This window comes from Ovis canadensis, chromosome 24 (assembly GCF_042477335.2).
Source record: "Ovis canadensis isolate MfBH-ARS-UI-01 breed Bighorn chromosome 24, ARS-UI_OviCan_v2, whole genome shotgun sequence".
NCBI lineage: Eukaryota > Metazoa > Chordata > Mammalia > Artiodactyla > Bovidae > Ovis > Ovis canadensis.
In genome coordinates this window covers 33425775-33447407 of record NC_091268.1, presented here as the reverse complement: position 1 = coordinate 33447407, position 21633 = coordinate 33425775, and the positions used below count along the sequence as shown (strand labels likewise).

At 43.6% G+C, this 21633-nt stretch overlaps 1 protein-coding gene across 6 annotated transcripts in view; it reads right to left on the bottom strand.

Moving 5' to 3' along the window:
• The window catches only part of ACSM1 (acyl-CoA synthetase medium chain family member 1), a 55108-nt gene extending 34960 nt beyond the window's left edge, over nucleotides 1-20148 (bottom strand). The window contains exons 1-2 of one of the 6 annotated variants that reach the window (XM_069570279.1): nucleotides 19937-20148; nucleotides 15507-15749 (exon numbers count right to left, since the gene is read on the bottom strand). In XM_069570279.1, coding sequence (XP_069426380.1) covers nucleotides 15507-15698 — 192 coding nt within the window. In that variant the 5' untranslated portion in view covers nucleotides 15699-15749; nucleotides 19937-20148. The remainder of the gene's footprint in view (nucleotides 1-15506; nucleotides 15750-19936) is intronic. The other 5 variants (XM_069570278.1, XM_069570282.1, XM_069570281.1 and 2 more) reach the window with 5 other exon arrangements.
• Nucleotides 20149-21633: the final 1485 nt, after the last annotated feature.

Genomic DNA, 21633 nt, shown 5'->3' with positions numbered 1-21633 from the left:
GAGACAAGCTGGATACAAAAAGGGATGAGAGATTATGAAGAGAGCCCTGAGAAAAAAGCTTTACACATAGTCAAGAATTAATGAAATTTAGATTGATGTTAACTAAGTGTTAGGTAGTTAGAATAGCAAAAAATGAGTCCAGAATGGCGGCAGCTAAAAGACAAGGAAGGGAAAAGCCCAAGAAAATAGAACAAAGGAAGGTCCAAGGACCAGAGTGAGGACCTCAGGTAGAACAAAAAGCAGTCCTGGCTAGCCCAATTTACATAGGGCAGACCCGAGGGGGAGGAAAAAACATAAAAAGAGGAGTCAAAAGGCAGGGGGTCTCTCTCCTGTGCGCACACGCCCTCTCTGTCTCTCTTTCTCCCTCTCTCTCTCTTCTCTTCACGTCTTTTGGTTCGGCATGCCCTCACACCTTGAAGATGTATTTTCATTTTATTTTGTAAATAAAACTGAGCTGTTACACGGAGCTGTAACACGGATCTGTCCGGGAGCTATAATAGGGTCTGTCCAAGAGCTGAGAGCTGTACCGTGAACTGTCCGAGAACTGTGATGTGCCGAGGGCTTTAACATCCATCACTTCAAATTTTTGTTGTGATGAGACAGAACTGAGGAAATTACACGCTCCCCACACATTTATGTTGCCTTGACTCTGATTTAACCTGGCTGAAACAACCTCTGCATGGCCCCGGCAAGGAGGAGGCCAAGCACAGCAGGAGCCAGACTCAGCAAAAGCTCCCACTGTGGAAACCAGCACAGGGAAAGTGACAAGAAGCCCATCGTGCTGGAAACTGGGGCAGTGAAAAACTAACTCAGCAGAAAGCTCATGCGGCTCAGTCTCAGCTTTGAGAAGACCTCCGGTTTAGTTAGGAGGTCCTCGCTCTTATGGGTGGAGGGACATATGCCTAATGAAATTTTAATTCCTTTACAATCTCTCATTTCTTGTTCCCTTGAACGCCTGGCAAACAGGAGCGCGGCCATGGGCAAAACTGAGGGACTCTGGAGAAGTTACTTCTTGGTATGTCCCAAAGGCACTATCTGCTGAGCCCCAGTAGCTGTTGCCCAAACTGGTGGGGGTTCTTCTGTCCTTAATCTTTGTGCCAAGGACCAGGCCAACGAAAACTCTGAGCACAGGTCAGGTATTTAGCAGATTTTCTGGCAGGCTATGAAGAGGATTCCTTGGCACATTTTGCCCACTGCTTTTTCCTCCTGTCCTTCAGCTCGTCTCTCCTGGGACTTGAGCCCAGCCAAAACCCATGATGCCTGGCTTCAGGACCTAGTGAAGCTCAGGCTTTGATGTCTCATTGCAAGAATTAAGTGTGAGAAACAGTGATAGGTAAAAAGGTGGATTTGCTAGGATTCAGAGAGAAGCACATTCTGCAGGGTGTCATGGAATGTGGTCTGGCTAGGTTTTGCGAGTGGGGTGGTGACTTCATATGCTAAGGAGTGGGAGGATCATTTCAACCATTGGGGAACCACCTACTCTGTCTCTTTGACAGTGCCTTGGAGCAGTCCTATCATATCTGGGTGTATCATTTAGCTTACAGATCAGAGATTAAGGTTTCCTGGAATCAAACTTGTCATCTCAGACCCAACTGATTTTAACTGGTTTATGTTATGCCTTTGTGCCGGAGAAGGCAATGGCATCCCACTCCAGTACTCTTGCCTAGAAAATCCCATGGACAGAGGAGCCGGAGGCTGCAGTCTGTGGGGTCACAAAGAGTTGGACACGACTGAGCGACTTCCCTTTCACTTTTCACTTTCATGCGTTGGAGAAGGAAATGGCAACCCACCCCATTGTTCTTGCCTGGAGAATCCCAGGGATGGGGGAGCCTGGTGGGCTTCCGTCAATGGGATCGCACAGAGTCGGACACGACTGAAGCGACTTAACAGCAACAGCAACAGCATGCCTTTGTGCTGTGTTATTCTTTCAAAAGTTGTGCTCCGCCCCCTTCCCTCCTGTTTCACACTCTCTTCCCGAGCCCCGTCTCCAGGCCCTCAATGTTGCCTCTACAGTCTTCTGGGGGGACAATCAGAAAATAGCTGGCCCTTGGGAGGGAAATACTGTGGAATAGCCAATCCCTTTAGATATTCAGGCCTTCATCTTCCATGTTTCCTACAACATGTGCAACATCAGCATCTCTCAGTGAACCCACTAGGGCAGACGACAGGCACACAGTGTCTGCCAGAAGTCTATCAGTTGGCATCCCTTCAAAGGCAATTGGTTTCTGGGGATAATATTTGGCACTTTGGGAGTTGGCCCTGTAGGCCGCTTGGGCCAAAACCCTTAGAACCCTTAGATCCTGGGATCAAATCTCCACTCCACTTTTATAGAACATCTAATCTGTTGTCTCTTACCAATTTATTCTTGAGACACTTACTAACTCCTACAACCAGGACCCTGTCCCCTTGTAGGCAACATTGCTCCATCCAGCCTGTTATTAAAACACTTTAATGCCCCTAATAGGGCCCGATAACCCACTCCTTTGTCATTGCTTCTGTTATTACCTAAAGTGGGCCTATGACAATGAAATGTTTACCATTGGAGTCACCCTAACCTGATCTTATGGAGAACTAGGGGAGGAAATCAGTGACTTACAATCCCTTAGAGCAGTAAAAGGATAAGGCTTATGACCGCTTTACCAGGTTCCCAGTCTCAGGGCACAGGCTTGGATTGCTTTACATCATGATATTTGTTCCCATCTGCGGTGAACAAACTGGCAATGAGTTAAAATTACAACCCCTTAATGGCATCACTGACTTGATGGACGTGAGTCTGAGTGAACTCCGGGAGTTGGTGATGGACAGGGAGGCCTAGCGTGCTGCAATTCATGGGGTTGCAGAGTCAGACACGACTGAGCAACTGAACTGAACTGAACTGAATCCTATCCGCCACTGGTCATGCAGGAGACCTTGGGGACGCCCAACTCCAGTCATGGACTACCTTGCCCTGCCTTGACCTGCCTAGGGATCTGGTCCTTGAAAGTTTGTCATGCCTCAACCTGCTCAGGGATCCGGCCAGGCCAGGGGTCCCAGAAGGTCATCACACCTCGACCTGCCCAGGGACCCAATTCTCGGGAATTGGGCTGACCTACCTCAACCTGCCCGGAGATTCGATCTCCAGGAGGCTGTCACGCCTCAGCCTGCCTGGGGATCTTCACCCTGACCTGGGGACGCCTGATTCTCAGGTTGCAGCAGTACTGGGTAGGATAAGCTTCAGAAAGACTCATCCCTAAGGAAGTCCACATGGAAATAGAAGGAAGCCTATTACTTGTGGGACTGTGCCCCTTCTCAGCAGTAACTCAGGAGCCCAATGAGAACCCCGTTGCCTTTCTGGAAAGGCTAAAATAGGCCCTCTGAAATTTTGCCAATCTGGACTTAGACTCTAAGGAGGGACAGGTGGTTTTAAAGGACAATTTCCTGTCCCAATGTGCATCAGATATCAGAATAAAGTTACAACAACTACAGCAGCAGGACCATACTTCCTCTTTAGATGAGATGGTCCAGACAACTCCTAATACCTTTTATAACAGAGAACAGGAGAAGGAGGCCAAGGCCCAGGAGAGTGAGAAAAGGAAAGAGACAAGGCATGCCCAGATGCTGGCCATCTTCCAGGGAAGCCGTATGGCAAACCCCGAGTCCTTGAAGGGCAAGGCACGAGCAAATGCCTAATCTGTAGACAGGCGGGACATTGGGCCAAAGATTGTCCAAACTGTGACAAGTCTCCTAAAACAGCTTGCTATAATTGCCATCAACTGGGACATCAGGCAGCACTCTGCCCTCGGGATCCAAGAGCCTCAAGGTCAAGCGCCAAGCCTACCCTCATGATGGTTCAAGAGGACTGAAGCAGCCCACTCTAGCCAGCCCACCTGTCACAGATAACCATCATGGGGCTGGAGCCAAGGGTGCAACTGGATGTGGCAGGTAGGTCTGAGAATTTCTTTGTTGACACGGGGGCTACCTACTTTGTCTTGATCACCTACTCTGGAGCCTTCTGCTCCCAAACCTGTACCATTTTGGGTGCTATAGGGAAAACAAAAACTAAAAGATTGACCCGAGTGCTTCTTTGTTACTGGGACGGACAACTATTTCCCCACCAGTTTTCTGGTGGTCCCTTATTGGGAAGAGATATACTCACTAAATTGGGGACCACCCTTGTGATGGGAAGCTTTTCAGCTCCTAGAGCCCTACAGCTTCTGGTTACTACTGAAGAACCCATTACACCCTCTCCAATAGAGAGGGACTAAAAACTCTGGGAGGACAAAATTAACCCCAAGGTGTGGGACCAGGGGACTCCTGGACAAGCCTACCAAGCTGAACCAGTCATTATTGTCCTCCAAGATCCCACTCGGTTTCCTAACCAGAAACAATATCCCCTCAGAAGAGAGGCTCTGGAGGGACTACAGCCTTTAATAAATACATTCCTTGCTTGTGAGCTATTGGTCCCCACCAATTTGCTGTGTAACGCTCCAATCCTCTCAGTAAAGAAAAAGGATGGAATCTGGTGAATGGTTCATGATCTCTGGATCATAAGTGAAGCTGTAGTCCCCCTCCATCCCACAGTACCCAATACCTATGTAATCTTGGGGGAAAAGCCCACCCAGTGCCAAGTGGTTTACAGTCTTGGATTTCAAAGATGCATTCTTTTGCATACCACTGGCTAAAGGATCCCAATATCTTTTTGTCTTTGAGTGGGAGGCCCCAGAAGAAAGAAAGCAACAGATAACTTGGACAGTATTACCTCAGGGGTTCAGAGATAGCCCCCACCTGTTTGGACAGGCCCTTAGCCGGGATCTCCTAGATCTGGACATGGGATCTAATGGGAAAATAGTACAACATGTAGTTCAGTTCAGTTCAGTTCAGTCGGTCAGTCATGTCCAACTGTTTGTGACCCCAGCACGCCAGGCCTCCCTGTCCATCACCAACTGCCAGAGTCTACCCAAACCCATGTCCATTGAGTCGGTGATGCCATCTAACCAGCTCATCCTCTGTCGTTCCCTTCTCAATATATAGATGACCTACTAATCTGCTCTCCAGATGAGAAAAATGCCCAACAATGTGCAATTCAGGTGCTAAGCTTTTTGGCAGAGAGGTGATATAAAGTCTCCCGTGCTAAGGCACAGATAGTCGAGAAAAAGGTCACTTACCTGGGAGTTCAGATTACACACGGGTCCAGGGGGCTGTTCTCTGATCCGGTACAAGGAATCCTCCAGTTGCCCTCCCACACGACTGGAAAACAATTGGGAGCTTTCCTGGGGCTAACTGGGTATTGTAGAATCTGGACACCCAATGTATGGTCTAATTGCCCAGCCCTTATATGAAAGCTTAAAGCGACAGGATGATTCAATCCCACTCATGTGGGGAACCCAAAAGAAGGCAGAGGTTACACTAAGTTCAGTTCAGTTCAGACACTCAGTCGTGTCCCACTCTTTGCCACCCCATGAATCGCAGCACGCTAGGCCTCCCTGTCCATCACCAACTCCCGGAGTTCACTCAGACTCATGTCCATCGAGTCAGTGATGCCATCCAGCCATCTCATCCTCTGTCGTCCCCTTCTCCTCCTGCCCCCAATCCCTCCCAGCATCAAATTCTTTTCCAATGAGTCAATTCTTCGCATGAGGTGGCCAAAATACTGGAGTTTCAGCTTTAGCATCACTCCTTCCAAAGAAATCCCAGGGCTGATCTCCTTCAGAATGGACTGGTTGGATCTCCTTGCAGTCCAAGGGACTCTCAAGAGTCTTCTCCAACACCACAATTCAAAAGCATCAATTCTTCGGCACTCAGCCTTCTTCACAGTCCAACTTTCACATCCATATATGACTACTGGAAAAACCATAGCCTTGACTAGACGGACCTTAGTCGGCAAAGTAATGTCTCTGCTTTTGAATATGCTATCTAGGTTGCTCATAAGTTTTCTTCCAAGGAGTAAGCGACTTTTAATTTCATGGCTGCAATCACCATCTGCAGTGATTTTGGAGCCCCCCAAAAATAGTCAGCCACTGTTTCCACTGTTTCCCCATCAATTTCCCATGAAGTGATGGAACCGGATGCCATGATCTTCGTTTTCTGAATGTTGAGCTTTAAGCCAATTTTTTCACGCTCCTCTTTCACATTCATCAAGAGGCTCTTTAGTCCTCTTCACTTTCTGCCATAAGGGTGGTGTCATCTGCATATCTGAGGGTATTGATATTTCTCCCGGCAATCTTGATTCCAGCTTGTGTTTCTTCCAGTCCAGCGTTTCTCATGATGTACTCTGCATAGAAGTTAAATAAGCAGGGTGACAGTATACAGCCTTGATACTGTCCTTTTCCTATTTGGAACCAGTCTGTTGTCCCATGTCCAGTTCTAACTGTTGCTTCCTGACCTGCATACAGATTTCTCAAGAGGCAGGTCAGGTGGTCTGGTATTCCCATCTCTTTAGAATTTTCCACAGTTCGTTGTGATCCACACAGTCAAAGGCTTTGGCATAGTCAATAAAGCAGAAATAGATGTTTTTCTGGAATTCTCTTGCTTTTTCCATGATCCAGTGGATGTTGGCAATTTGATCTCTGGTTCCTCTGCCTTTTCTAAAACTAGCTTGAACATCAGGGAGTTCACGGTTCACGTATTGTTGAAGCCTGGCTTGGAGAATTTTGAGCATTACTTTACTAGCGTGTGAGATGAGTGCAGTTGTGCGGTAGTTTGAGCATTATTTGGCATTGCCTTTCTTTGGGATTGGAATGAACACTGACCTTTTCCAGTCCTGTGGCCACTGCTGAGTTTTCCAAACTTGCTGGCATATTGAGTGCAGCACTTTCACAGCATCATCTTTCAGGATTTGAAATAGCTCAACTGGAATTCCATCACCTCCACTAGATTTGTTTGTAGTGATGCTTTCTAAGGCCCACTTGACTTCACATTCCAGGATGTCTGGCTCTAGATGAGTGATCACACCATCGTGATTATCCGGGTCATGAAGATCTTTTTTGTACAGTTCTTCTGTGTATTCTTGCCACCTCTTCTTAATATCTTTTGCTTCTGTTAGGTCCATACCATTTCTGTCCTTTATCGAGCCCATCTTTGCATGAAATGTTCCCTTGGTATCTCTAATTTTCTTGAAGAGATCTCTTGTCTTTCCCATTCTGTTGTTTTCCTCGATTTCTTTGCATTGATCTCTGAAGAAGGCTTTCTTGTCTCTTCTTGCTATCCTTTGGAACTCTGCATTCAGATGCTTATATCTTTCCTTTTCTCCTTTGCTGTTTACTTTTCTTCTTTTCACAGCTATCAAGCACCCGCCTTGATATTGCCAGACCCTGAAAGAGCATTCCAACTTTCTGTCCATGAAAGAGAGGGAATAGCCTTGAGAGTGTTGACTCCAAGGTTGGGATCTGAGCCCCAGGCTGTAGCTCACTTATCCAAGAGACTCAGCCCAACCACCCGAGGCTGGCCTCCCTGCCTTCGAAATCTCGCAGCTATTGCAATCATGACAGAAGGTGTTTTAAAACTCTCTTTTGGGTTCAAACTAATTTTTTACCAGCCACCAAGTGAAACAACTCCTAAATGGGAGAGGCCATTTATGGATGTCTGATCAAAGAATCCTCAAGTATCAAGTAGTGCTGATGGAAAAATTCAGGCCTCACTATATCCCCTTGTGAGGTTCTTAACCCAGCCAGCCTCCTGCCTACCCTTGAGGGCTCTCTCCCCTTTCATTCTTGCCTAGAAACCTTGGACCACTGGAAAAAAACCCGAGAAGGATTATTGGAAGATCCTCTGACCAATCCTGAGGAAATCTGGTACACTGATGGAAGCAGCTTTGTCTTGGATGGAAAAAGAAGAGCTGAATATGCAGTAGTCTCCAATTTTGAGACCACAGAGGCTAAGCCTTTGCCACCAGGTACTTCAGCCCAATTAGCTGAGCTCATAGCCCTGACTCAAGCTTTAGAGCTGGGAAAAGGAAAGAGAGTAGCCATTTACACTGACTCCAAGTCTGCCTTTCTGGTGCTACATGCACATGCTGCTATTTGGGAAGAAAGGGGCCACTTGACCACCCAAGGATCCCCAGTGAAATATGGTGATCAAATCCTTAGACTCTTGGAGGCAGTCCACCTGCCTGCTGAGGTTTCAGTCTCCCACTGTTAAGGACACCAAAAAGGGAGCACAGAAGTGGCATGAGGGAACCAAGCAGCTGATCAGGCAGCTGAGAGAGCAGCATTACAGAACAATGACCTAATAGGGATTGCCACCTTAGTTCTACAGACTAATTTGCCAGAAACTCTTTCATATACTGAAGGTGAGACTCTTAAAGCTAAGAATGAGGGCTTTCAAGAAGATCATATGGGGTGGCTCCAAAAGGAGGGACTCCTTTTTCTGCCTGTGAACCTCCAGTGGAAGTTGGTTAACTTCTTACATGCCACCACTCATTTAGGGGAAAAGGCCCTCCAGAGATTACTATAGAGGTCCTTCAGAGGAATAGACCTCCAAACGACTATAAAGGCAAGTGGTCACCTCTTGTCCCACTTGCCGTTTAAACAACCCCCAAGGAGCTCAAAGACCCCAGCTGGCCCAGCCTGTCCAATGATGTGGGACTTACCCAGGAAAGGACTGGCAGATGGAGTTCACCCAGATGTCAGTTTCTCAAGGGTATAAATACCTATTAGTCATGATAGATACATTCACAGGATGGATTGAAGTCTTTCCCACCCAGACCAAGAAGCCTGAGGAGGTGGTTAAAAATAAAACAAAAATAAAAAAAACTGCTCCATGAAATCATTCCTAGATTTGGTCTACTCAGGTCATTACAAAGTGACAATGGGACATCATTTACTTCTAAGGTCACCCAGTTCAGTTCAGTTCAGTTCAGTTCAGTTCAGTTCAGTCGCTCAGTCTTGTCTGACTCTGTGACCCCATGAATCACAGCATGCCAGGCCTCCCTGTCCATCCCCAACTCCTGGAGTTCATTCAAACTCATGTCCATAGAGTTGGTGATGCCATCCAGCCATCTCATCCTCCGTCATCCCCTTTTCCTCCTGCCCCCAATCCCTCCCAGCATCAGGGTCTTTTCCAATGAGTCGACTCTTTGCATGAGGTGGGCAAAGTATTGGAGTTTCAGCTTCAGCATCAGTCCTTCCAATGAACACCCAGGATTGATCTCCTTTAGAATGGACTGGTTGGATCTCCTTGCAGTCCAGGGGACTCTCAAGAGTCTTCTCCAACACCACAGTTCAAAAGCACATTAGGGGTCTCTAAAGCATTGGATATTACTTATTATCTCCATTCTGCCTGGAGGCCCCAGTCTTCAGGAAAAGTAGAAAGAGCCACCCAATTCTTAAAATCAGGGATAAAACAGATAACCCGGGAGACTTCCCTGGGATGGAAGGAGGCTTTACCAATAGCTCTCCTCTGCACCTGTATTGCCCCTGAAAAACAGGTTGGTCTTAGTCCTTATGAGATGCTATATGGGAGACCTTTTGTTTATGTCAATGACCTCTTCCTAGATCCAGAGGCTCAGACCCTCCACTTTCATACATGGCCATTGGGCAATTCCAACAGGATATACGCTTGTGGGGTGTGAACCAGTACCCAAAAGATTCTAAGGGGTCACCACTGCATGCTCCAGGGACTCAAGGCCTAATTAAAGTCTGGAAAGATGGGTCCCCAAAGGCTCAACTCCAGCCCATGTGGGAGGGCGCCTACCCGGTTAATACTTTCTACCCTCACACCAGTTAAGGTACCAGGACATGACCCCTGGATTCACTACTCATAAGTCAAGCTGTGGAAGAAAAAAGAGGAAGACACTCAATATACCTGTGAGCCCTGGGAGATCTCAGATACCTATTCAGAACAACAAATGAGTGCCATTCCAATGAACACCCCCAAAATCTAGTTTCTGTGAATATTTCTCAGGGTAACTCTAAACAGCCAACACAGCTTGGCAGGGGTTGTACTCCAAAACAGACAGAAGATAGATCTTCTGATCCCTGAACAAGGAGGGACTTGAGCCATCCTGGCAAAGGGAATTTGGAGTTGGCTAATGCCCCTACTAGTCCTTGTTATGCCATATTGATGCTGCTTATGATTGCTCCATATATTATCAATTGTCTAACCCGTTTGTCTCTGCCCAGGTCAACAAACTACAACATGCAGTGCCAGTTCAAGCAAGGATATATAAAACTACAAGTGACCATAGGAAATAACACTCATCCATAGATGGACACCACTATAAGGACTCTGCGGCCTGAGACTAGCAAGAGGGGGAGGCCCAATGCCCCTCGCTGTCCCATTTCAGTAAGAAGTAGCCAGAAAGACCTCAAAGCCCCTATTCCCAAAGAATTGGGCCTCCCATCTCTTGAGGGGGGAACGTTAGGTAGTTAGAATAGGAAAAAGGAGTCCAGAATGGTGGTGGCTAAAAGACAAGGAAGGGAAAAGCCCGCAAAAATAGAACAAAGGAAGGTCCAAGGACCAGAGTGAGGACCTCAGGTAGAACAATAGCACTTCTGCTAGCTCAGTTTACATAGGTCAGGCCCGGGGGGGGGGGGGGGGGGGGGAATACATAAAAAGAGGAGCCAAAGAGCCGGAGGTCTTTCTCCGTCGCTCGTGCAGGCTCTCTATCTCTTTTTCTCCCTCCCTTCCTCCCTCTCTCTCTCTCTCTCTCTCCCTCTCTCCTCTTCATGTCTTTTGGGTCGGCATGCCCTCACGCCTCGAGGATGTATTTTCCTTTTATTTTCTAAATAAAACTGAGCTGTTACATGGAGCTGTAACACTGATCTGTCCGAGAGCTATAATAGTGTCTGTCTGAGAACCAAGAGGTATAATATGGTCTGTCTGAGAGCCGAAAGCTGTCACAAGGACTGTCCGAGAGCTGTGATGCGCAGAGGGATATAACGTCTGTCATTTCAAATTTTTGTTGTGACAAGACAGAACTGAGGAAATTACCCATTCCCCTGACAAAAGTAAATTGGCTTGTTAAGTGAGCTAATGCAAGACTGGGAATTTTATCCCTGTTATAAATGTTCCTTTTGATAACAGGTTGTGTGAGTTTCTGTGCCCTTAAATGTTCTATATTTATTTTCTTTGTGACCTTCATTAAATGAATAGGTATTGTTTCAGTGATCTGTGATCCTGTGTTTTAAAATATTTTTTATACTTCTAACAAATTTCCCCAAATCAAAATATAACTACGCTTTTTAGCCTCTAGCTGACTCTGGGATGGATTCTTCAAAGAAATTTATCTGAGGAACCTCAGAGATGAATGTTAAGCTAGCTTCTTTGGTATTTTTGATTGAAAAACATTGTCAAGTGATTAAAAATGAACTTTAGGCTACAGTGTATAGATAAATGTCACTAATATGGATATTCCAAAAATTTTATGGACTCCCTTACATCTGATACGTCCTGATATAATGTTATCAGTCATAATTCTAGTGATTATACTAAAATGTTATATGTTACAGAAATACCCAGTGGTGTTGGAGAAGACTCTTGAGAGTCCCTTGGACTGCAAGGAGATCCAACCAGTCCATTCTGAAGGAGATCAGCCCTGGGATCTCTTTGGAAGGACTGATGCTAAAGCTGAAACTCCAGTACTTTGGCCACCTCATGCGAAGAGTTGACCCATTGGAAAAGACTCTGATGCTGGGAGGGATTGGGGGCAGGAGGAGAAGGAGACGACAGAGGATGAGAAAGCTGGATGGCATCACTGACTCAATGGACGTGAGTCTGAGTGAACTCCGGGAGTTGGTGATGGACAGGGAGGTCTGGTGTGCTGCGATTCATGGGGTAGCAAAGAGTCAGACATGACTGAGCGACTGCACTGAACTGAAGTTTCCTAATTATGCGGTATTCAAATCTTTAACCATGCAGAAGGGCCATGGCACAATCAGTAGCGAAATTTAGAAACAGTGATTTTAGAATGAGTGATTCTTTTCTGGATAATACCTTTTAAACTGCATAGTGGCAGAAGGACCAGTTTTACTGGACAAATTGTTAAGGAAATTTGGCTGATTATGCAGAATTCCATTGTGCTTATCACCCCTAGTCTTCTTGGTTAGTGGAAAAAACAAATGGAACAATTAAAACTCAATTGGCTAAAATAACAGATGCTTCTTCCTTGGCCTAAGGTTCTTCCATTGGTTCTTCTCAGCATCAGATCCACTTCTTTTGGCAAACATCATTGTCTCCCTTACACGGAGACCAATGAGACTGGATAAAGGACTATATGATCCTGTATTACTTAAAGGAGACATATTATTGCAAGTGTTTAATCAAAGTATTGACAAGACATTCTAAACTTGTTTCTGAAATTTAACTTAGTATGGAACAGATTGGGTCAGAGACCAGAAATATACTGGCTGGCTCCTAATGGGACTCAATGGCTTTGTGGGTCCAGTCTATGGCCTTGGCTTCTGCTGAGATGGCTAGGAAGGTGAACTTTAGGATTCCCTTGGGCTCAAGGCTAGTTTTGTACAAACAAACTTAGATGTGACTCCAGCAAATTTACCATCAATATGAGCCTGATGGACCAAGAGATATGTACTTCACTGATATGATAACTTAGCAGCTACTTTTGGGCCTTCAATAAGATTGGAAAATATTATTAAGGTGGAAATTAACACCTGGAGTGACATATCGATAAAGAACTTTCATCCAATCTGAGGTGAGCCTCCAAGCACCATGGGACAACAAGAAACAATGGTCATGAAATGTCTCCCAATAAGGTTTAACTTCTGACCACAGGGAGGGACTGTAAAATGAATTATTTTCTTCTCTGTGGTCTTCTAGTAAACAAGCCTTTTTCAAATGCAAATTTAGGAGCCCCAGTGAAACAAAGCCATCTATTTGGAAGCCGTCAGATACTTCCTTCCTGGTAAGCACCGAGGAGCTGGGGGATGTGAGAGACAGCCATCTGTCATGTTCACCATCTCTTGTAAACAAGAAATTTGTATGTTAACAATAAAGAAAATAGGATTGGCCCCAGAGAGCTAGATGCATATAAAAGAAATGATTCCAGCAAGCCTGGACACATAGAAGATTGCTAAATCTCTTCATGTGAGAGATTTATTTTTTTCTTAATTAACAGTGTTTTTTATATTCAAACTCATGCAAATTTATTCAGACATATGCAAACTTGTATATAGCCTGGCTCCTCCCATGCCTCCTTGAAGCCAGCTCTTTCAGGGTCACCTGAGATACTGTCTCCTGGGCTTGAGTCCTAACATTCCCACCAAATAAAACCTAACTCCCAACTTTTAGGTTGTGTGTATTTTTTTAGTTGACAATATGCTGCTGCTGCTGCTAAATCGCTTCAGTCGTGTCCGACTCTGTGCGACCCCATAAATGGCAGCCCACCAGGCTCCCCCATACCTGGGATTCTCCAGGCAAGAACACTGGAGTGGGTTGCTATTTCCTTCTCCAATGCAGGAAAGTGAAAAGTGAAAGTGAAGTCACTCAGTCGTGTCCTACTCTTCACGACCCCAAGGACTGCAGCCTACCAGGCTCCTCCATCCATGGGATTTTCCAGGCAAGAGTACTGGAGTGGGGTGCCATTGCCTTCTCCGAGTTGACAATATAAAACCCAACAAAGATGGGGCATTCTCTGGGCAAATATTTACATGGTAATAATCTCCATGGGTTGATGTGTGAACTAACAAGGAATTTATGAAGATAAATGTAGAATAAAAACTATGACATTTCCAGCCCATCTTGTGATTCAAAAGATCTTAACCAGATTTTTGATCTGGGCAGTGATGAAAGTGTTTGTAGTGTGAAAGCAGAGATGTTTTGACATCATCTCATGAGACCAGCTTAAAGAGTGGCTTATAGATTCAGATAGTCTGAACTCAAATCCTGATCCTCCACTTATTAGATAAGCAAATTCTGTAGGTTTTTGAACAATTGCAACCTCAGTTTCCTCATCTCAAAAATGGGGATGATTAAAGTGTCCATTTTATCAGAATAATAAGCACAAAGTGCTTGGCATAGCACATAAACAAAAGGGCTCTCCAAAAGTGAGGGCTCTATTTTCCTTGGAGTTTTTTGGAAATTCAGAAAAAGGAAAAAGATGGAGGTAGGATAAAAGTCCCCATAAAAGGCATATAAGTTCTGAATACTAACATATTGAGAGGTTTAACAGTCAGGTAGAAAGGCCAGAGCTTCCCAAGCAACAGGAGGAAATAAACTGCAAGTTGCAGGCTTTTCTTCTCTTCTAATCCTGTGTTGTCATGAGCACACTTGGCTCTGTCTGAAGGTAACCTTGAGCTGCTAATGGCTCAGCAAACCAATGCATTTTTCTTATGGAAATGGTTTTCTTAAGCTACATTAATGAAACTACGTATTTGCTTGGAAATCTGCCTTTCTTCAAGATTCATGTCAATTGTTTTATGGCTGGAGATGACTCCCCTTTTGCCATTCTATCTCAAAATGCATGTTGTGGGAGAGGGGCCTTATCTCTCTCAGTAAGTCTCTCAGTAACCATAACTCTCAGTCTTGAGGCATTTCTTTTATTAGGTTAGCAGCTTGCTAACAGGTATATAATGCCTCGTAAAAACTAGCAAGGGGTTATCTTTTCTGACCCCTTCTGATATCGATGCCAGAAGTTTTCTTTATCTCTTTTACACTTTAATAAAACTTTGCTGCACAGAAAGTTCTGAGTGATCAAGCCTCATCTCCAGCCCTGGATTGAAATCCTCTCCTCCAGAGATCACAAGTCCCAGCATCACTCACAGTAGCCTTAACCTTTGCAGCCTTAACCTTTCAGTATGAATGTATGTTCACAGTAAATTAAAAATACATCAACACTTTAACTCCATATCCTGTGAATTCTTCTGAACAAATACAGAGTTGAGTGGGCTTTCACAATGTGGAAAATGCCAGCTGGAACTTTGTAGCTGAAACACCCCCCATTGTCTACCCAAGTCCTAGTGTCACCACTGTGCCTCTCTTGGGAAAAGAGAAACCAAGAATGTGCATTTTTTTGCAGAGACCACTGGGATGGATTTCTCTGGATATACCCTAAAGCCACGTTCAAATAGGTAGTTGATAGGGAGGACTCCAGCTATACCTGCCATCCTCATAGGAAGATAGACAACATGATTTAGTTACATGTGTCAGATGGTCATGTGCACAATCAAGGTTACACCCTCTCTCTGGGTGTAACCTAAAGTCAAGCCCACGCTTTATGAAATGAATTCTACTTAGACTCACAGTCTCATTAGTTGAAGATGAGAATTCAGGCCAACATCAACTTGCTGACTTGTGATTAGAACTTGACATTTGGTCATGATTACCTGACTGAGTACCAGATACTTTCACCTACTATCTTGTTTCTTAAATGAGATTATCCTCATTTCACAGATAAAGCCACTGGGGCTTAGAGAATAGAGGAAGTGTCCAGGCTGAGAACTGAAACCCCAAACATAAGCTTTTCCCATGAAAATTGTAAACTTAGTCAGAAGCCCTTTTAGTTCTGTGCCCCTCTTCCTATTAGGAGAAGGAGGTGAATCCTTTTCTCGCACCCAACACAGAGGCCTCCTTACCTTCTCCATTTGAGTCCAGTGGTCCAGTACATCACTTGCAAAGTTAAATTCCTCAGGTCTGTCGTATTCATTCCATCTTAGGGTTCCAGCTCCTGATAAAGGTTGGCAGCGCAGGTGCTGAGGGGCATGGTGGAAGCCAGGGCAGGACATGTGGATGCCCCACAGGACTCGAAACTTCATCAGCCTTTGCATAGTGGAGCAGTCCTCAGGAAACAGACACAGAATTCTCAGGTCACTACCTGCCTTGAGAAGAGATGGCTAATATGTTGGTCATTGGAGCAGAAATTCATTCCACAAAATGAAGGCACGTTGCTGGCTAATTACTAGAGTAATAGCTTTGTTTCAGTTCACTGGAATTTGGAAGGCACAACTAACAGCTCACTGAAATTTGAAGGCATAGCTAAACTGACTTAGCTGGGAATTTCTCTTCCCGAATGAAGAATCACAAGGCAAAAATTATGAGGAGGGGTTATAGCTACTAGATGAGATAGGCACATATTCCTGAGGGTCTTCTCCTTCTCTTTTAAACCCCAGGAATGGAGGCCATGTGGCCACCCTTTTTTGGTAGAAACAGTATTTTCAAAGTCCTGTATGTCATGCTATCCTTGCTAGGGAAAAATCTTTTCCTACCGAGCCCAAATATGTGGTTCTCATGAAAACTGTCATAGTTTTAGATGATCCCACCACATCCAAATTTGATTGGTCGATCATTTCCTATGATATATATTTTTTAAAATACAAACTGGGCTAATCATAATCCCTCTCCAAAATTATGTGTGTGTGTGTGTTACCAAAGCCTTAGTGGAAGCCATGAAAATACACACTTTGGAAATTGTCAGTGGCTATAATTCCTGTAATGTGGAGATAACTGCTCTGCATAAGAGAAGGAAACTTGAAAATTTTCAGGGATATGAAAATAAGGGGTAGAGAGACTCTTAGAGGCATGCAAGTCTCTGGTTCATAACTATTGCTCCTGAGGCATGTCTACATCTCTACCCTTCTCTACCCTTAATATCCTGTCCTGAAGTCTATGAATCAACAATTTTTCCTGTCTGAGATTGTGTTTCTGTCACTTGATATTATAAGAATATTGACAAATATGCACCACCATACTCAGACAGAGGAGGCTAATATCACAGCATTCTCCTTACTAAACAGGGATCTGGCCTCAAGGTCTTGCCCAGGACATCATTCAGGTACTTATTACCAATGATCATTTGACCTATGAAATAAAAATTTTTTGCCACTCCAGTTCCAACAAATGCTTCTGACATGGGGATAGAATGCTCATTTACTAGGATGCTTTTTGAAGTTTGATGGTGGAAATTGGCTTAAGCAAGAACTTCTGACTATGAGCAGAAAGCCACTTCACAAATAGCTTTGAGGTTTAAGCAGTTTATCCCTGCAAATAATTAAGCCCTCTCCCCCCCAGTTACAGCAACAAGATAATACTGTTTGATGATAGATCCATGAAAGAAATCAATGAAACATGATTCCATATTCCACTTGTAATAACCTAGCCCCAATTAATTTTGGTGCTGCCCTCAGAACCCTGCTACTGTCTGCAGAGAAGAGTATTGACTTAAAAAATAGTCACAAACTAAAAGTTGAGAGTTATGTTTTATTCAGTGGGAATTTTTAGGACTTCAGTCCCAGGAGACAGCATCTCAAGTGACTCTGAGAGAACTGCTCCAAGGAAGTGAGAGGAGGAAACAGGTTAAAGTTTTGCAACAAAGGATAGATAGACTGAACATCAGAAGATTATTGTTAATTAAAGGAAGTAAGGTAAAGTTCACTTTCAATCACTTGCCAAATCTTCTGAATGACAAACTTAGTTTAACATTCCTCTCTGAGATGTCTCAGAGGTTTTTCTTCAAAGCATCCCAGAGTCAGCAGGAGGCTAAAGAGCTTTAGTTAGATTTTGATATTTGAGATGCTTGTTAGAAATGTCAACAAATATTTAAAACACAACAGGATCATAGGTCACTGAAACAATGCTTATTTACTTAACCAAAGTAAAAGAAAAATCAAATTCCAGTTTCTTATTAGCCTACTTAGCCAAATCCATTTATTTAACTTCAATCTAAATTTAGTGAACCTTGACTATGCATAAAACTTTTTCCTCCTCAGAATTCCTTTTCACAGTCTCTCATCACTTTCTGTATCTAGTCTCATTTTTTATACAAATAAAATCAACAAGCTCATTCCTTCTTTTTTCTCAATAAAATGCAATTTTATTCCTCATACCTTCTTTACTGAAAACACACATTTTATTTCCTACTGTATACTAAAATGTTACTGTATTATTTCTAATAGCTTTAACTACATATGTAAATTATAAATTTCAACTCTTAAAACCTTAATTTTTAGTAAAAGATAAGAAGTAAGTAATTATGAACTGTTTTTTACATTGGAATTCTATAGATTGCTGAGCATAAACAGCAGTGATAATTTCTAAAAGCATTTGTTTTCTTATAGAAAACATCTTGGGGTGTCATCAAGCATTTTCATTAATATTCCTAAATACTTTTAGTTTTTCTCTTTAGTAATTTATACCTCAATATCTCATTAATGAAATTATCTAGTTACTCAATAAACTTTTATCATTTACCTTAAATTAGCCCAACTTTAGAATTTTAAGTTACCAAATATCTGGAAAGATTATTTTAAATAGATTTTTCTAAAATAGAAGAGTTTACCTCAAAGCTGTTATCTCATTTACATTTATTTTAAAGTTTCATTGTATCAATAAAATAAAAATCAACGGTGGTGGTTTAGTCGCTCAGTCATGTTCGCCTCTTGCGACCCCATGGGCTGTAGCCCAGCAGGCTCCTCTGTCCATGTGATTCTCCAGGCCAGAATACTGGAGTGGGTTGCCAATTCATTCTCCAAGGGATCTTCCTAACCCAGGAATCTAACCGAGGTCTCCTGCATTGCAGGCAGATTCCTTACAAACTGAGATAACAGGAAAGCCCAAATCTGCCTGTGAATCTGCCTGCAATGCAGGAGACCTGGGTTCGATCCCTGGATTGGGACAATCCCCTGGAGAAGGGAAAGGCTACCCATTCTGGTATTCTGGCCTGGAGAGTTCCATGGGTCCATGGTGTCACAAAGAGTTGGACCCGACTGAGCGGACTGAACTGAACTGAACTGAACTGAGCTTAAAATCTTTGCCATAGGGACAGATTCCAAGACGGATAGGGATTTCCACAAAGTTGCAAGGCAAATTTAGTGGCAGAGATAGTTCTAAAATCCTGCTCTTTCTTCCATTTTTTTCCAACACATACCTCTTTTCACATGCATGAACCCACTGGAGCAAGAACACCAGACTCAGTTGCTAATTTTATACATAGGTGTTTACATGGCCACAGGATTGTCTTAAAATACTCAAGGACAATCCATACAACCCCTTAATAAGTGGCTAAAACCACGACAACAGAAAGAGAAATAATGAGGAAATTAACCCTTTAATATGGGCTGAATGGTGCCCCCTCAAAATTTATGTATTCAAGTCCTAACACTCAGTGCCTCAGCATGTGACTATATTTAAGACAGAATCTTAAAAGAGGTAATTCAGTTAAAATGAGGTCTTTAAAGAGGTAATTCAGTTAAAATGAAACTTAACTTCATATGACTTGTTCAGAGTGCCTTGATGAGTTCTTACACCGGAACTTTGATTTCACAAGCATTTGGACTGAAAAAGCTATTCATTTTATGAGGCAACATTTTTAGTGCATTATAGAGGATCCCAGCATTACAGAGCCAGGTTTGGCTCCACTTGGTACCAGGTGAATGATCTTGGCCATCATTTATGTCTCCAGACTTGGAGGGCATAGTAATAATACTCACTATGTACACTGAGTAAAAATACTCACTATGCTTTCATAAGGATTAGTGAGATAATCAATATAGTCAATTTCCCAGTGCTATGTCTGATACAGAATAAGGGCTTAATAAGTGTTGAGGTGTCTTCTAACTCCCAGAAAATACTGAAGCCAATCCCTACCAAGTTAAATACTGAAAAAATATGCTGTTAATAAAAGGCATTCACCTTAAGTGATTTGAACAAACTTTCACATAATGGAGCTTTTTTCTCAATGTTTTAACTTCTAGGTCTTTTTTACACCTGTCAGCACCCTCCTCCCACAGCCTACCACATTCAAATATCTAACATTAAATCAATCATCTGTATACCAGTCATGGTGCTGGGCATACCATGTATTCCCTCTGATCCCCTTCTCTCAGTTTTACTATCCTCACTTTGCAACAGAGGAAATGAACTGTCAGAGAAGAAACTTGCCCCAGGTCTGTAAGTGGCATTGCTAGAATTTGAAACTGGGGCTTTAGATTTCATGTTCAGGGCTCTATATATACTTTACTGCCTCTTGGCAGACAAACACACACAGACATACAAAGAAGCAGTCCCTTACCTGGTACTGTCTAGGAAACGCTTGGGTGATGTCTTGGATGGGGACTTTGCAAGTTCAGTTCTTTTCTGACTAGAAGTTCAGTTCTCTCTGTGTTTATACAACAGAACTTGGTTCCTGACTACAGCTGGGGTGGAGAACTTGGCAGGAATGGAATAATTCAAAAGGGGGAGGAGATTCTCACGTGTAACAGGGCAGAAAGCAATCATAAGCCCTCATAGAGAGAGAGCCAGCTAGAAAAACAAAGTATATTACGTAATTTCCAATTATTATGGGCCTGCCTTGTGGTTTGAATGAACAAATAAAGCCAAATGGAGCACTTTCACAAGTTCTCTGTGGATAACAGGCTCCCCTTTCCCGGTCTTATGTCCCCAGTGATCTCATTTAAGTGACAGCCAGGTGGCAGCATCACCTAGTAGTCAAACCTGTGCTTGGTTAGGGGCAGGGGGAGTAAGGCTCAAGATGGAAGGGATATATATATATATATATATATATATATATATATATGATATAATTGTGACTGATTCACGTTGAAGTATGGCAGAAACCACCACAACATTGTAAGGTAATTATCCTCCAATAAAACTGCAAGGAGATCCAACCAGTCCATTCTGAAGGAGATCAGCCCTGGGATTTCTTTGGAAGGAATGATGTTAATGCTGAAACTTCAGTACTTTGGCTACCTCATGTGAAGAGTTGACTCATTGGAAAAGACTCTGATGCTGGGAGGGATTGGGGGCAGGAGAAGAAGGGCACCACAGAGGATGAGATGGCTGGATGGCATCACTGACTCGATGGACATGAGTCTGAGTGAACTCTGGGAGTTGGTGATGGACAGGGAGGCCTGGTGTGCTGCGATTCATGGGGTCGCAAACAGTCGGACATGACTGAATGACTGAACTGAACTGAAAAGACAAATACATTTTAAGAAAGCCTGTGCTTGGAGGCAGAGAGATTTGGGCTTAAGGGTCAGGCCTGCCTCTTATCCTTTCTCCGACCTTTTTGGACATCCTTTTCCTACACTTCAGTTTCCTTATCTGTGAAATGGGAGTGCTAATGGTGACACCTCTCTCCTATGGTTTCTCTTTGTGGTTGTCAGTGTTAGTATTAGATGAAATAATTCATGAAATATACATAGCACAGTGCTTGGCGTAATCAATGTTGGCTGCTTTTATTAACTTAGGATTCTGAGAGAAATAGCTTAGTGTGCTAGCAAGATGTAAGGTCTTTGGAACCTCAAAGTCTTGAGCTTAAATCCTGGCACAGCCACTTCTAAGATGGTCCGTGGCAGCAATTTATCTCTTCTAACATCTCAAAGATAGAGGAGTCAGTGGTTGTCAGTAAGATTTATCCCACGAAATCTTTGAAAGTTTTGCACAATGTAAAGTGTGTAGAGTGCCTGGTCCAGGGATGTAGACTCTGGTTTGATACTGGTGTTTTACTGGATAAGCACGATTGTCACAGGTATTGTCTTGTTCTGTTAGTTTTCCTCTAGAGCCATTTTGCGGGGTCATTAGGGAACAAGGAATGTCTAGTATCCTGGCCCAAATTTCCCAGCACTTTTCCCCTCCCAACATCCATTGAACCAGGGGGGAAAATACCTCTGCTCTAAGCCACCGCCAAGACTGCCAGAGACAGCTAGAACACTGATAGGCTGGAGGGGAAAGCCTGGCTTCTGTGAGGTGGGTCTTGCTCTTCCT